Source organism: Lytechinus pictus, chromosome 8 (assembly GCF_037042905.1).
Source record: "Lytechinus pictus isolate F3 Inbred chromosome 8, Lp3.0, whole genome shotgun sequence".
Taxonomy (NCBI): domain Eukaryota; kingdom Metazoa; phylum Echinodermata; class Echinoidea; order Temnopleuroida; family Toxopneustidae; genus Lytechinus; species Lytechinus pictus.
Genome location: NC_087252.1, coordinates 23037378 through 23054330, shown reverse-complemented (window position 1 = coordinate 23054330; position 16953 = coordinate 23037378). Strand labels below are relative to the sequence as shown.

The 16953-nt window shown below is 38.1% G+C and overlaps 1 protein-coding gene across 1 annotated transcript in view; it reads right to left on the bottom strand.

Moving 5' to 3' along the window:
- LOC129267001 (low-density lipoprotein receptor-related protein 2-like) overlaps positions 1–16953 on the bottom strand; it is a 76046-nt gene that overhangs the window by 15281 nt on the left and 43812 nt on the right. The window contains exons 33-44 of the mRNA XM_064103795.1: positions 16200–16547; positions 14071–14226; positions 12687–12809; positions 10979–11110; positions 9306–9647; positions 7605–7742; positions 5895–6008; positions 4506–4631; positions 3414–3542; positions 2429–2770; positions 1781–1921; positions 785–910 (exon numbers count right to left, since the gene is read on the bottom strand). Of these exons, the coding sequence (XP_063959865.1) occupies positions 785–910; positions 1781–1921; positions 2429–2770; positions 3414–3542; positions 4506–4631; positions 5895–6008; positions 7605–7742; positions 9306–9647; positions 10979–11110; positions 12687–12809; positions 14071–14226; positions 16200–16547 (2217 nt within the window). The remainder of the gene's footprint in view (positions 1–784; positions 911–1780; positions 1922–2428; positions 2771–3413; positions 3543–4505; positions 4632–5894; positions 6009–7604; positions 7743–9305; positions 9648–10978; positions 11111–12686; positions 12810–14070; positions 14227–16199; positions 16548–16953) is intronic.

The window sequence follows — 16953 nt, the reverse complement described above, 5'->3', positions numbered from 1 at the left end:
TGTAACAGTAAATTTTGCTAGGTTTATTTATTTAATCTGTACTCTTACATTTGGCTTTCCATACTTTATTGCTTACATTCAACTTGTTTATTTCAACTCATCTTATCCTTCTTTCCATCCTCACAATCCACATACATTGTCATAATCTCATCTTTCATTCCATCTCCACAATACATCTCACATAGCAACACAGGTTCATTGCATTTCATTCTTTCATTCAGTTTCCCCTCAGTCATGCTTCCTGGTTTTCCATTAGCTTTCCACTCCACATGGTCATATTGTTTAATTCTCATTAGGATTCAGTTTAACTCATGATCACCCCTCTCTATTCTCTGATTGGTTCTTATTTTTTAAACAGGGTTAGTTCATTTTATGGTTCATACCATTTTCCTTGTATTTGATTGGTTGATTTCTATGATTATCCAATGTGGGTACATTGGCAGAACTTCCCAGAAGATTAGATTGGAAAGTAAAGTCAGTGCTGATCTGGACTTCATCGTGTTAAGTTCTAATTTATTCTGCGTTCACCCTATCTTCAGTTTAATAATTTTAGTTTAATCAAAGTAAGGAGAGCTTTGGAGATTGAATTTACAGGAGAGCATAGGAGACTGAAGTGCAAGAGTTTACGATTTTGGAGTGTACAAACGGTCATGTTACACTAGCTTAGCCAGGGTTATATAGGAGCGCCTTGAGCACCTAGCAGGGTGGATACCTGCGATATACAAATCCTATATTATTTATATTATTATTCATAAGTGGATAGTAAAAAGCAGGGAATACTCACCACAATCTGTTTCATCCTCACTATAGAAACAATCCCGTATCCCATCACACCTGTACTGTGGATAGATGCAATAGGGACCTAGCGGTGTATGACACACAAATTTGTCGTCATTGGTTCCGCATTCAGCTATGAATAGAATGAAGACAAAATTTGGTTGAAAACTCACACTGGAGTAAGCTACATACAGGTAACTCTGCAGAAGTCGCCCTTTCATAAGTCAAATAATTGCCGAAGTCAAAGCGCTTTTTAGATCTTGGGGGTGTTTCACAAAGATTTAAGTATGACTTAGAGTCGCACTTAAATGCCTAGTTGCCTGCGGTATAAAAAGGCATGAACGCATTGGTCAGATCATGCCAAGAGGACGCGCAATACTGCGTATTAATCAAGAAGATTGCACGTTGCATATCATGTACACGTCTGCATTTAAGTGCGACTCTAAGTCGTACTGAAATCTTTGTGAAACACCCTCCAGATTATCAAAAACACGTGTTACATAACACTTAGAAGTCCAATTTCTCCTAAATCAAACAGATTTCTCCTGTCCCAAAAGGTTCAACTTACTATAGGCAGAGTTATATGAATATCAAAGTTCATAGAATAATGCAAAAAAAAATAAAAAGACTCCAATTCTGATGCTTCCTTCTTCTTAAATAATTTTTTTTTTCTTTAAGTTTTCTTTTTCATAAAAATATATACTATAAATAAAGATATTCAACTAATTTGTATTTATTCCTTTTTATTATTTATTTACTTATTTATTCATTCATTCATTCATTCATTCATTCATTCATTCATTCATTCATTCATTCATTCATTCATTCATTCATTCATTCATTCATTCATTCATTCATTCATTCATTCATTCATTCATTTATTTATTTATTTATTTACTTATACTTATTTATTTATTCATTTATCTATGTACTCATAGAAAAGTCATTTTAATCATTCATTCATTTCTTTTTTTGGTGTAGGGGCATAAAAGCAGGTACTAACAATGATCAAAATTATCGCAGTCTTGATCTTCGTCCTCTCCTCCCAAACAATCCTTTACTCCGTTACAAAGGTCAAAGGTCTCGATGCAATTCCCGTCAGAACACTGAAACTCATTGCTAGGGCAAGTTGGATGGATGTAAGCTGTTAGAGAAATAAGGCACAAAAATGAAAGATTTTATGAAGGGGGAGGTTCACCCAGACAATAAGTTTGATGTAAAAATACCAGATAAAACAATAAAAAAATATTCCTAAAGGTTTGAGGAAAATCCATCAAATATTGAGAAAATTATTAGAATGTAAGTTTTTGATATACTGTATGATGTCAGCTAAGAGCAGCTGCCCTACTTGTTATGTAATATAAACTGCATAAATGTCAATTTTTCAATGGTTCATGAAAAATTCTTGTTTTTTCAGGAATGGATGTTGAATGATTTGTGTGTTGATAGACTAAAGGCACAATAAAAACGACATTCTATATTTAAAAAAAAAAGACATTTCATTGATTTTTTTTACTTCATGATATATGGGAAAAGCTGCTTGTTCTTGCAACATAAAGTATGAATAGGCAACACTAAACATGATCTATCAATCGTAAATTTGCAATCAATACTGGCGATCAATTGCAAATAGGTTTCATGCAACACTCACTGTCTGGATCAACGGCCGATATAATAATTTGGAACCCGTCTCCACCTCCGAACGGTCCGCAGTGGAATTCAAGCCAGGCCTCGTTGCTTTGGACGACATATTGCCTCGGCTCGTGGCTGTGATGGAATTCAGCTACAAACGTGTCATGGTCACTGTGGTTGAGGCCTGTTCCCACGGTGACATACGATGCCAGAGCCAGATCGAAGCCCACGAACTCAAAGCGCACATAACGATCGACCGGAACGGTGACTTGCCAACCGACGTAGCAGAGGGATTCGTAGCGCATCGGGAAGCCTGGTGAGCTGACTTGCTGTGTCTCGCCCTGAGTTAGAACGACGTTCTCTGAAAATACAATCATACTTACAAATTACAACCTGGGGGACAAAGATGTTCATGGCCCCGTCTTACAAAGAGTTACGATTGATCCAATCAATCGTAACTCTATGGAAATCCATCAGTGTCATAATTTTTTCTGTAGGAAATTTGCAAAATGTCCTTTGTTAACAAAGAAGAACACACCAAATTTTCAAGAAATCAATGAATTTATGGATATACATTCACGTCTAGAAACTCTTTTGATCAAACATACATTTTATATGTTGACTTTGCTGGCTTTCCATAGTTGCGATTGATCAGATCAATTGCAACTCTTTGTAAGACGGGGCCCAGGTCTTTGACAGAAATTACACTCAGATAGATCATATGACTAGAAATGTTCTTGTGCTATATGATTTTATTTTTTCCTGGGGGGGTGAATTCTTAGAATTTCCTTCCACTCTAGTTGAAATTTGACATGCCTTGCTTTCAAGTGCTTGTTTCAAGCAAGAATTTTAATCCTAAAAGATTGTTGAATTTTGATTTTGGCAGGAAAACAAAACGATTTGACTAAAGCTTTTGATGGATTTCAGTAGAGCTATTGAGCTATCTCAGTTGATGTCTAATTTCCATTGCTATTTTCTATGCATTTATCATATTATTCACATACCGATAGTTCCAATGACACCACAGTTCCTCTCATCGCCACCATCAAAGCAATCGTTATCCCCGTCGCAGCGCCAGTACTCTGGAACACAGCCTCCATTGGAACACGTAAAGAACCCATCTTGACAGTCACCTGGTCAAATATCAAGTAAAATATAACTAGAACTATCACTGAAGGTGATAAATAACCCCCGCCTTACGCCGTTACCAAGGCAACATTTTCCAACACATTGTAAAAAATTATATGTCTTGCCCATCTTTACCCAAAGACCTATGTGTGAGCTAATTATCACAAGAATTGGTTAAAAACTTATGAAATAGTTCAAACCACAAAATTTTGGACTAATTTTTGACATATACTATGTTGTTACCATGGCAACACAATTTCTGACATATGGAAAAGTATGTTCTGCACATCTTTACCTCAAGACCAATGTGTGAGCCAAATTTCATAAGAACTGGTGGAAAATTGATGGAAGTAATTCAAACCGCAAGATTTTCACCCGATTTTCACTATATTTTCTGTCGTTATTATGGCAACATGATTTCTCACACAAATGATATATATGTCTTGCACATCTTTATCTCACAACCAATGTGTGTACCAAATTTCATGAGAATTTGTTGAAAACTGCAAGATTTTTACCATATTTTCCCGTAATATATTGTTACCATGGCAACACAATTTCCTACACATGCAAAATATATGTCTTGCACATCTTTACCTGAGCACCAATATGTTTTTCAAGTTTCACGAGTATTGGTTACAAACTGAGCAAGTAGTTTGATGCGCAAGTTTTGCAACGGACCGACCAACTAACCGACTACCCACTGATTCCTACATGTATATACAGTGTACCCCCTTTATACTTCGTTTGGCAGGGGTATAATGATATGCAACATTATTATGCAATAATGTTCAGTAATAAAACAAATAATACCTGCATTTAAATTGCGCTTAACACATCGGAAAGACGTACAGGTATTTAAAGTGATCGTTGTACTTTGTTCTGATTTTTAAAATTCTCATTTTGTTTCTTGGAAATGGGCTAAATTCATCATCATCATCACCATCACTCTCCATGAATATACTTACCACAACTAGCCTCATCTTCGCCCAAGTCACAGTCTGCCACGTGGTTACATGTTCGAAAGCCAAGGATGCATTGCTGGCTGGCGGAACATTCAAACAGAAATGGAGAAGCGCCACACCCCAAGAAAGCTACAAGAGAATAAAAGAACAGGGAAAATGACAAGACGATTGTTACCAATATCTAGACTCGTCAAAAAGATATGCAAGTGCGGGATTGGACTATGTGGGATGGGTTCATTTCCAATTCGTCTAATGCCCATTCATCCAATTGCCAACTCGTCTACTATCATTTGGTCTACCATCAGTTTGTCCACTCACCACATGGTCTACTTTCGTTAAGTCTAATGCCATTCCGTCAAATAACCAGTTGGTCCAATACCCAATTACTCCATATACCATTTAGTCTAATTGGACTAAGTGTTAAATTGTGCAAAATGAATGAAAATGAAACGGATATTAGACCAACTGAATATGAGACGAAATGGTCATGGACAAAATGATTAGACGAAGTGATGATTGGACCAAATGGTTAATGGACCAAATGGTAGACAAAATGTTGATGGACGAAATGGCATTAGACTAAATGAAGGTAGACCATGTGGTGAGTGAACGAGTTGGCAATTTACCATGGGATGAGACCAGACAAAAGTAGACAAAGCGGGTCTAAACCAAGTGCCAATTAACGCAAATACGAACCAGGAGCCACCTCGAGTCCTCAGCTACTCATATCTGGCCAGGCTCCTCACCCACAATGCATCTTTCTCAGCAGTGTAGTCTCATATAAACCCACTTGACTGGTAACACACTAGATCATTACTCATTACATTCATACTGCAAGAACTGTGTTACCAAGTAGCTATAAACAGGGTATTTTTCCTGCAGAGAAAATTTTGGTTTCTCCATACAAATAATAGAGAGTTTTCGCATTTCCTACGACGCTGCTCTCTACAACGCACCAATTCCTTGGAAAATGCAAGTCAAATCACAATAGAGAGCTGAGAGGCTTTCGTCGAAAGTTGGTGGACTGGGATAGCAGTGTCGTCTTTTGACTCTGGACAACGGCATATTTGCAATTGTTCGTCCGGTGCAAATCTTCAGATGATCTGCTGTCCCAGTCCACCAACTTTCAACAAAAGCCTCTCAGTTCTCCATTGTGATTTTAATTGCATTTTCAAAGGAATCAGTGGATTGTAGAGAGCTGCCCTATAGTGAATGCGAAAACTCTCTTGTATATCATGGGCTAAGTTATTCTCTGAATTATCAATAGTTACCGGTATATGAAAAGTAGATTTTTAGACTACCTATTTACACACAGTCAGTGACAGACCACTCACAATTCGCTCCCCTTTAACTTCTACATGTAGGTCAGAAAGCATGGAAAAGAGTACTTACGGCAGTTTTCCTCGTCACTACCATCAGAACAGTCTTCAACGTTGTCACATTCCCAACTGGCACGGATGCACTGTGAGTTATTGCACGTGAAGTGATGCTCCTGACAAAGTTCGCCTGAAAATAACCACCATAAAAAAATGCTGGGTTAATTTTCAATGGCATGGTTTTGTTTGCCAGAGTTTTTTTATGGCAAAAGTTTTATGCAACGGGTCCCAGTTGTGCCTGAAATTATTCCTAAATTACAAACAGCTGACACGATATGTGCTCCAGGCTTTATTTTGTCAAAGTTGAAGGGTTACGATTGCAACAGTGGCGGATCCAGGTAATAGCACATCTGGCTTGTGCCCCCCCCCCCCACTATTTAGAGCCATAACAAATATTTGATAGGGAAATATATAATGCTTATGCCATTGAGGACCCTTTTTTGTTTTTATATAAATCACCATTTAATTGGGAGTAAAGACCTGTTGGGGGGGGGGTTAATTTTTTTCTCTACAAAAATCCCCCCCCCCCCCCGTTTTGAAAATCCGGGATCTGCCCGAGTTGCAATACTGTTTTATGTTTGGTTTAGGGTAATTTTTGGGGTAGGGTATGGTGGTTCAATCCAAGGTTGACGTTAGTCATTAAATAAGGGTGTTGAATTTACAGCAGAGCAATTGTCGCCGGAGCAAATGACTTGGAATCTATAGAACCGCACTATGGAACACCCATCTGAGTCACATAACTCAAAGGTTAGCGATAAATCGTACGCTTGATTTTCACAATTGAGTGTAGTCAATGCAATCGTTAAAAAATGCTATATGATGATTGTGTTACGGACCCCAGGGAAAGAGTTACAATTGATCCCATCAACCTCAACTATATGGAAATCCATCTGTGCCAGAATTTTTCCTACAGGAAATTTGCAATTATCATTTATAAACAAAGAGAAAGCACGCCGAATTGTCAAGACAACGATTAATGTATGAGTATAAATTGTATCAAGAAAACATTGCAAATAAACATATTTTAGATGTTGGCATTGCTGGCTTTCTATAGCTATGGTTTATCAGGTCCCCGTCTTACAAAGAGTTACGACTGATCCAATCAATATCAACTGTATGGAAATCCATCCATACCATAATTCTTTCTACAACATCCTTAGTAGACAAAGAGAATCACACTGAATCGTCAAGAGAAAGATGCATGTATGATATATCTAGAAAATATTTTGAACAAATTTGCATTTTAAATGTTGACGTTGCTGGCCATCCATAGTTGTGGTTGATTGGATCACTTGCAACTTTTTGTGTAACGGACCCCTGGGGCCCATACCACAAAGCTTAGCAATGATTGTAGTCCATTTTACTACGATTGATTGCATTGACTACAGTGTAGTATCAATCGTGAAAATCAAGCGTACGATTAATCGCTAATCTTTGTGTTACGGGACCCAGGGTCCTGAAACACAAAACTTAGCAATGATCGTAGTCCATTTTTCTACGATTGATTGCATTGACTACAGTGTAGTATCAATCGTGAAAATCAAGCATACGATTAATCGCTAATCTTTGTGTTACGGGACCCAGGGTCCTGAAACACAAAACTTAGCAATGATCGTAGTCCATTTTTCTACGATTGATTGCATTGACTACAGTGTAGTATCAATCGTGAAAATCAAGCGTACGATTGATCGCTAACCATTGTGTTACGGGACTCAGCAGGACCTACCTTCTGGGACTTGGCAGTTGATTTCATCTCCGGCGAATCCGCAATCAGTTACACCATCACATTCCCAAATGAGGGGTATACACGCCCCGTCACCGGGACATTGGAATCGACCTTCAGCACATGGTGCAAAGGTTGTATCTGCATGAGGGGGTAAAAATTATTATCATTTATTTACTGCCCTTTCCCAAAATGGCCCAACGCGCTTACAACTAAAAGAAAAAAAAGAATACATCAAAGTATGAAATGAAATTTGCAATCCTACCAATCTGGACTGGAAAAAAGAAATGTCATAAGTCCTTTTTTAAATAAAGAGAGAGATGGTGATTGTCTGGGTTTAACTTGTTCCAATATTTGCTGTTGTCCCTGACACTAGGTTTGTTGATTCACTTTGAAAACTTTCAATCATATACTCAATCCGATATACAATAAAATATAATATATAAAGTATATATAGAACATTATTTTCCAAGGCAAAAGGCAAGGCATTAATCCACAATTAGCCACTCTCCACCCAGATGCAAAATGCGTACCCGGTAGGATGTAAAAGTCATTATAGTACATGTATGTGTACGCCTCAATGGCGACGGGCTGGAATGCTCCCCATTTATTTTATAGGAATACATACTGTAAGACATGTTAGGGCGTTGTCTCATATTCAACAACTACTACTGCTGGTATTAATGCTACTACTTGTACTGCTCCTACTTCTGCAACTACTACTGCTGCTACAAATGCTACTTCTATTATATGACTACTACTAACATTACTACATGTATTATTACTACTACTACTACTACTACTACTACTACTCCTACAACTACTATTACTACTACCACTAACTACTACTACTACTACTACATGTACTACTACTACTACTACTACTACTACCACTACCACTACCACTACCACTTCTACTACTACTACTACTACTACTACTACTACTACTACTACTACTACTACTACTACTACTACTACTACTACTACTACTACTACTACTACTACTACTAGTACTACTTCTACTACTACTACTACTACTACTACTACTACTACTACTACTACTACTACTACTACTACTACTACTACTACTACTACTACTACTACTACTACTACTTCTTCTACTTCTACTACTACTACTACTACTACTACTACTACTACTACAGACTACTACTACTACTTCTACTACTACTACTACTACTACTACTACTACTACTTCTACTACTACTACTACTACTACTTCTACTACTACTACTACTACCACTACCACTACCACTACCACTTCTACTACTACTACTACTACTACTACTACTACTACTACTACTACTACTACTACTACTACTACTACTACTACTACTACTACTACTACTACTAGTACTACTTCTACTACTACTACTACTACTACTACTACTACTACTACTACTACTACTACTACTACTACTACTACTACTACTACTACTACTACTACTACTACTTCTTCTACTTCTACTACTACTACTACTACTACTACTACTACTACTACAGACTACTACTACTACTTCTACTACTACTACTACTACTACTACTACTACTACTTCTACTACTACTACTACTACTACTTCTACTACTACTACTACTACTACTACAACTACTACTACTACTACTACTACTGCTACTCCTCCTACTACTCCTACTATTGCTATCACTGCTACTACTCCTAGATCTCACCTGTTGGGTCTACATCTTCTAACCCTATCAAATAGCCGGCCATTCCTCCATACCGCCCAGAGTGAAACTTGATAAACATCTCGTTGGTGATTGAATTGAACTCTGCGGGCACGGTAGATTGATGAGAATACGACTCAAAAAGATTGTCGAAGTCCTCAGGGTCGTTACCATGCCCAAAAGCCAAGTAGGTGTCAATACTGAGATTAATGTCGTAGAAGATCACGCGGATCGCTCGGCTCGGATCGACGCTGACAATTATCTCATAATTCTCGTTTGATTTGTAGTCATAGGGGTAGTTTACAGACGTTATGTTTGTGCTGTTCTGTCTAAGGTAGATGTAAGCTGCAAAGGGAAAAGGAAAAGTCAAAATAAATAATCTCTCACAATTTTACTTAGCCCTTTCATGTTTGAGAGCTGATAAGACTTATCAAATAAAAATATAATTATTAAAAATATTTTAAAAACACAACCACAATGTATCAGCATATTCAGATACATGATGAAAATGAAAAATGTAATTATGTAATTATTTGGAAAAGGGAATATGAAAAAGAAATCGTAATGTAAATATTAAGCAGTTCATTTTTATTATTTAGAAAACATGATAAAACACTTAGTCTTATGTATTATCTTACTTGCAGGTCTAGAGTTCTACAATCAAGAAATTGCTTTCAACAATGACAATAATGATAATCTTAATAATAACAACGACAATAATAAAAATAGTAATAATAACTGATTAATACTCCCGCCCTGGGCCGTTACCGTGGCACACATTTCCATCACATGGATAAAAGTATGTCTTGCCCATCTTTATCCCAAGGCCTAAATTATGTACAAACAAAATATCATGCGAATTGGTCAAAAAGTGATGAAGTAGTTTGAACTGAAAGATTTTGCCGAATTTTTTACATATAATATATTGTTACCATGGCAACACAATTTCCAACACATGCAAAAATATGTCCTGCACATCTTTACTTCAAGACCAATGTGAGAGCCTGATTTCATGAGAATTGGTTGAAAACTAATCAAGTTCTTCAAACCGAAAGATTTTTAATCAATTTGGGGCATATAATATGGTGTTACCATGGCAACACAATTTCCGACACACACAAAATATGTGTCTCATACACCTTTACTATGAAACCAATGAGTGATCCAAATGTCATGAGAATTTGTTGAAAATTGATGAAGAAATTATAACTTCAAATTTTTTGCTCAATTTCTGCCATATAATCTGTCGCTACCATGGCAACATGATTTCTGACGCACACAAAAAATATGCCTTGCAAATCTTCACATCAGTACCAATGTGTGTGCCAAATTTCATGAGAACTGGTTAAAGGGAGTAGTCTGAACGGCAAGATTTTTACCTAATTTTTGCCAAAATATACCGTTACCATGGCAACACAATTTCCTACACATGCGAAAAATTAATCTTGTACATCTTCACCCCAACACCAACATGTGTTCCAAGTTTCATGAGAATTGGTTAAAAACCGAGGAAGCAGTTTGTTGCAGAAAGATTTGCAACGGACTGTCCAACTGTATGCACATTCCTACATGCATGTACAGTGTAGGATAATAATAATAATAATAATAACAATAACAATAATACTAATTTAGTTATTATCTAAATTCTGCCAAATACAACTTTTGAGAAGTCTCACTTGTAGTATCTGGTGTTCCACAGTTGAGTTCATCATCAAAGCCACCCAGGCAATTCAGGAAGAAATTACATCTGAAATTTCCTGAGATGCATTGTTGGTGAGGGCACTCAAACTCCGTCTCCTGACAAGGTCCTAGGAGGCAACAAGACAACATTTTCACATTTAATGGAAGGGCCGTGGTGTAGTGGTTCTGACTCTCGCCTTGTAAACAGAGGGTCGTGTGTTCGAATCCCACCGCGGTCTAGCGTCCTTTGGCAAGGCGTTAATCCACACTTTGCCACTCTCGACTCGGGTGCTAAATGGGTACCCGGAAGGATGCGAAAGATATTGTACATGTATGTTTGAATTTGCCAGCGCCATTATGAGGCTGCGATGAATGAAAGGAATGCTCCCCAGGGAGTGGAAATTGTGCACTTTTCGTGCGGGATTGAAATGAATCCAATGACCGGGGTAATAATATGCTGTAAAGCGCTTTGAGCCGTTCTGGGTAAAAACGCTATATAAAGATTGGCTATTACTATTAATCATCAGTTGACATTAGGTGCTGTGGGGACCGTGCCATGTGTGACATTGGTTTGCCCCCGTCGGGTGTTACTCTAACACCGGATGGTGTGGACATAACACTGTCAATTGTTTATGAGGGCACCAGTGGCTGTTGGGCTGACTGGTGTTCAGCTTGGGCTGACTGGTGTTCAGTTTGTCCCGTGCCTGGTGCGGTCCTCTTACGCCAACAGCTGGTGTTCTTTTGGCACTGTTTGTTTTTGCAGGTTTTATTTCTCTTGTTATGAGATTATTAGATCATAATAATAATAACAATGTCATATTTTACCCAGGGTAGCCACTTCACTTCCATAAACTGTTCTACTAGCGGGCCCTGCTTAACATGATTATGTCATTATTATCTTGGCTGTAGCACGGCTACCTTGATTGGGCGCTTGAGCATTCAAGGAATTTCTTCCTCCCTGGTACCCATTCACCTCATCTGGGTTGAGTACAGCACAATGTGGGTAAATTTCTTGCTGACGGAAAACATGCCATTGGAATCGAACCCACGTACCTCAGATTCAAAGACCAGAGTCTTAACCACGACATATATTGTTGTATAATATGCTAAGGTGTTTTCTATTATCTTCTATTTTCTTGCCCTGCATTTTCTCCTCAAAAGGGAAGAGTCCTGGGCGTACTGTAACAATTCCTTTAATGAGCGTATTTTCCAATAAAGTGATGAATTAAAAATGAAAATCAATATAATTTGATCGCCAGCAGTGAAAAATTCCTTGAATGATGTCAGCACAGTTGTGGGTTACCTAGTTAAATCCAGTGTAATTATGGCTCACTTTGTTTGGTGGACATGTAAACAATAATGATGGTCTACATTAAGGGGTATCGGTACGGGCAAGGGAGGGGGCACGGTTAATGCCCCCCATTGATATTTCAAATAGAGAAAAAAAAGCAAAAAGAGGGAAAGGGGGAGAAAGTGAAAGAAAAAAGAAAAATACAGAAGAGTATTAAGATGAAAGATGTAACTTTATTATAATCTTTCATCAAATTGAGAAAAAATAACTATTGTTGTCACTGTACGTAATTTTGCTCCCACTTCCCACCTCCCCCCCTGTGACACTACCCCTTTGTACACCTATCATGAACACAAACCAGCTTGTCACTTTTGGCCATTGCTCATAAATTATCTCCTAAAATCTTAACTTACCGCACATTGTTTCGTCTGCGCCTGATGGACAATCGAAATCGCCATCACATCTCCAGTCAGAATGTATACAAAGTCCTGATGGGCATTCATACTGTGACTCTGAAGCAAAGGTTCCACAATCATCTAAAAGGAAAAGAAAAGAGGGGGCAATAGCTAACCTTGGGGACCGTCTCATGTATACATATATACATATATATGATAAAATTCTCACTGTAATGGCATTGACATCGTAGGGCACAGTTTCCATCACTGCTACCACATGCATTATCACTTCATCAGTATCATACTGCCTGTTATTGATCATTATTATTTAGATGTAGGGTTTTAGAAGCGCAGATATTTTTTGACGTCTTGCAACGTTTTTTTAAATAGCCAAAAAATAAAGACTGATTGTTAAAGTGCATGCCTATGAAAACCATCCAATATTGAAAATATTGGACAAATGAATATTTTGCCCCTCCCACAAGCTTATCATTGGTTAATAAATGATTGTGCGCATGAAGCAATTGTTACGTCACATTGAAATTGCATTGCGTATTTGTTGCCAGGTGTGGTAAAGTAGTGTCAATTTATTGAATTTCAAATGCGCTTGCACTATAATACGCTAGCACATCTTTACTTTAGTACAGAGATTTTTTTTTTTTAAATGACCATACTCAGCGCCATGCTTATGATTTACAGGATTGCCATAATTGAGGGTTACTAAAAACATTTTTTTTTTTTGCTTCATTACTTTATGTTTAGCTTTGTAGGGGTATCTAAATAATAATAATAATATTGGATGACCAATTTTCGTGGGATGCGTTGAAACATTGTTACTCACTGAAGAACAATATTGGATTCGTCTCCGACTCATCCAATATTGCTCTTCAGCTCGTACAATATTTCTTCGCATCCCACTCAAGGACATCCAATATTCCCTAAATATTTATCAAGGTTACAGGATGTAGTCAATTTTGAGTGCGAATACAAATCATGTCCATGCTTTAATTCATGTAACCTTCCAGCCGTGCTATTTAGGTGCAGCACTGTATAGTTACTGTAGTGTCAGTGCAGCACTATGTATATATTTCCGGTGCATCATTTTCCCAAAAACACGTAAAAATGAGATGCCATGTAAACCACAGTATGCCTTCTTCCAAAGAAAAGACCAAGGCCCTGTTGCACAAAAGGTACTATCCTTGATTTTGATTGGCTGATGAGCATTGTTACCATGGTAGTTACCATTGGATGGCAAAGTTACCATAATTATAAATTTTATGCAACAGGGCCCTGGGCAAGGATTTTGATGCATGGTGCATGTACCTTTGCATATATGAGATAACTCTTCGTCTAACTGTGCATTATTTGTATTTTATCACCAATGACACACACATGTACTTACAGTGGTTAAACGATGAGCAGTTTACACGACCCAAGAGATGGTTCTCATCCTCTTCTTGCGAACAATCCTTGAAATCATCACAGAGATAATGAGATGGGATACAGTGGCCATCGTTGCACTGGAATTCACCCGCCTCACAAGCAGTGTAGTTATGAGCTGGAGAATAAATTAAATAATAATATTATTAAAACTGTCAGCTTAGCACTGTACAAGGTCAAATCATGTAACATGGCAGGTATTAAATTCAATTCTAACTTTAATAAGCCAGAATTTTACACATTTTATTCAGTATTCTGCTATCACTTATTCATCACAGACCGTTCTAATTGCAGTTCTAAAACTAATTTACTGGAAACTAGTTTAATATACAAATATATCAGGCTTTGAGAAAGTATAGTGGGAATTATTTATCCGAGGTTGGACTGGCAATTACTATTTTTCCCGAGGGGCGAAGCCCCGAGGTAAAAATAGTTACATTGCCAGTCCAACCAAGGATTAATAATTCCCACTATGCTTTCGAAAGAAACGCCTGATATATTTGTTTTATATACCTCTTTAACTTTGTGGACCTAGTCCTTGCTGAATTTTAACCAATCTCGACCAAATCTAACGTTGCCGGACCTAGTCCTACTCTAGGCCTGTGTCAAGCTAATTTAATTGCTAGAAAGTTCATGGGTAGGCTGCGCGCGGCTTCTACCCGACTGTACTTAATGAGAGGTCCGCTGCGCTGCGTTGGCCATTGCTGAAGTGGCACTCAAAATTAATACGCGCAGTTAAAATGTATGCTCTAAAAATAAGTATCGGATCTTGACTCACCTTGTTAGGTATGTTTATTCCATATTTAAGGATCATGTATGAATGGCCGTCGGAATTATATTTTCTGCATTGTAATTAAGACCCAATTCCACACTGTTTTTCAGATTGTCGTTACGGTAATTTGGGCGAGAGCTTGTATTTTACTTTATTTACTTTTTGCGGATGATCGATATCTGGGTTAGGTCAGGGAGCATGCGCAATTCAAAGTTGAGATAAAATATCGAGCATGAGCATGCGCAGTTCTGCCCATAAAAGTATATCGAAAAAAATATACGGAGCTACAAGAAAACTATACGGAGCTAATCGCAGCGATGTGTTTTCCTATTGAAATTATACTTTGTCACATGATCACGAATTGACCAATCGTTTATCTAGAATACTCATGAAAATTCATAAGAGGGATATAACATGTAATATGAACGCTCAAAGCAGTCTTGGAAGCAATCTTCCAAACCGGTTCAGAATAACCACCTTGCGATGTAGTTTTCACAACCGCTTTCCCTCGTTAAATTAGTTTAAGCGTAGGTGAGGACACAACTGTTCCTTCGAAGCGATCTTTGCACATGTGTGAAAAATGCCTATGCTGTGATTTTTAAACTTTGTGCGAAACTGAGGAAAATCCTATGGCAACAAGATCGCTTTCTGTGAAGTGTTTCTGAAAACAACTATTGGGTGATCAGATGGGAATGCCAGTGAAGCAATCTTCCAAAATGGTTTCGTAAACCGGTTTCCACCAAACTAGTTTTAGAATTATACTGAGGATGGGGTCTTATCCATTGCCATTTTACCTACATGTAGGTCTTTTGCTTAAATCTAAGTCAGCCCCCTACCTGGCAGAAGTCTGGTTAGTGTGCAGTTCACAAATGTACATGCGCCCAGTCAACCAGGTTGCGCACAGGTGGAGACATACATTGTACATTCACAATCGCAACAAGTAAATATATTTCATGAATTTTGCTTGATAAAGTAAATTGCTTAGAAGTGATCTGAATACAAGACTAAGCATTTCGCTTATTAATTTTGTAACATGAAACCTCAAAATATGGACAACCTTCCTTGTAATATGCACTGTACAAAAGCATGGCAACATACAATGAGACACCTTGTCAAAGTCAGCATTGTATCTTTCGGACAGGAATCTTGCAAGCGGCTTTTCGTTACCAATCCTCACACTTCCTCATAGAGATAGCAGTGGAGAATGCAGGAAGCCGCTATGAAAAGACGCATAGCGGCATTAAAATGGGATTCCTGTCAAAAGAAGACGAGGCACACACTTTTGACAAGTTGCCTAACATTAATGAAATGACACCTACTAGTTATATCTGTGGGTCCGATCGTAATAGAGAAACCTCGCGCCAACCCGATCGCTCCGCAGTGGTACGAGATCCAGGCGGTGCTATCAGGGAGGACGATCTCCCTCGGGTTGGTGCTGGCATAGTAAACAGCATAGCGGCTGGTGTCGTTGTCGGCATCGTCACCGGTACCCATCTGAAGCCAGGCCGCGGGAGGTATCGAGAAGTCGTTGACGACTAGGTGAATGGCATAGCCGTCGGGAACGTTGACGATCCATTCGAGGTAGCAATGCGCATCGTGGGCAGAGGCATTGGGATAGCCAGGTGATTGGATGGTTTGCTCCTCTCCGACGCCAAGAGTGATATATTCTGTAAAACGAACATAAAGTATTGAAATCAAGAGCTATCTCTTCACACAATACTAATGGAAGTCCTAATTTATCCTTTTCTTTCATGTCATACTTTGCCATTCTCCACCCACGTGTTAAATGGGTACCCGGTAGGATGCACAAGCCTTAGAAGTATGTAGTATGCCCAGCAAACGAGTCTTGGAACTCTTGTTGGAATGCTCCCCAGGGAAACCAAACTATTATTAATGATAATCATAGCCCATAAACAAAAAACAAAACACAGTAGTGTTTTTTTTGGTCATGTTTCCTTAAAATCTATCACCCTTTTTAATACATATATATTCAATTGTTGCCACATACATGTTTATCACAATTTCGAACTTTAATTCAACTTTTAAGCAAAGATTTACGTATACAACATTCTT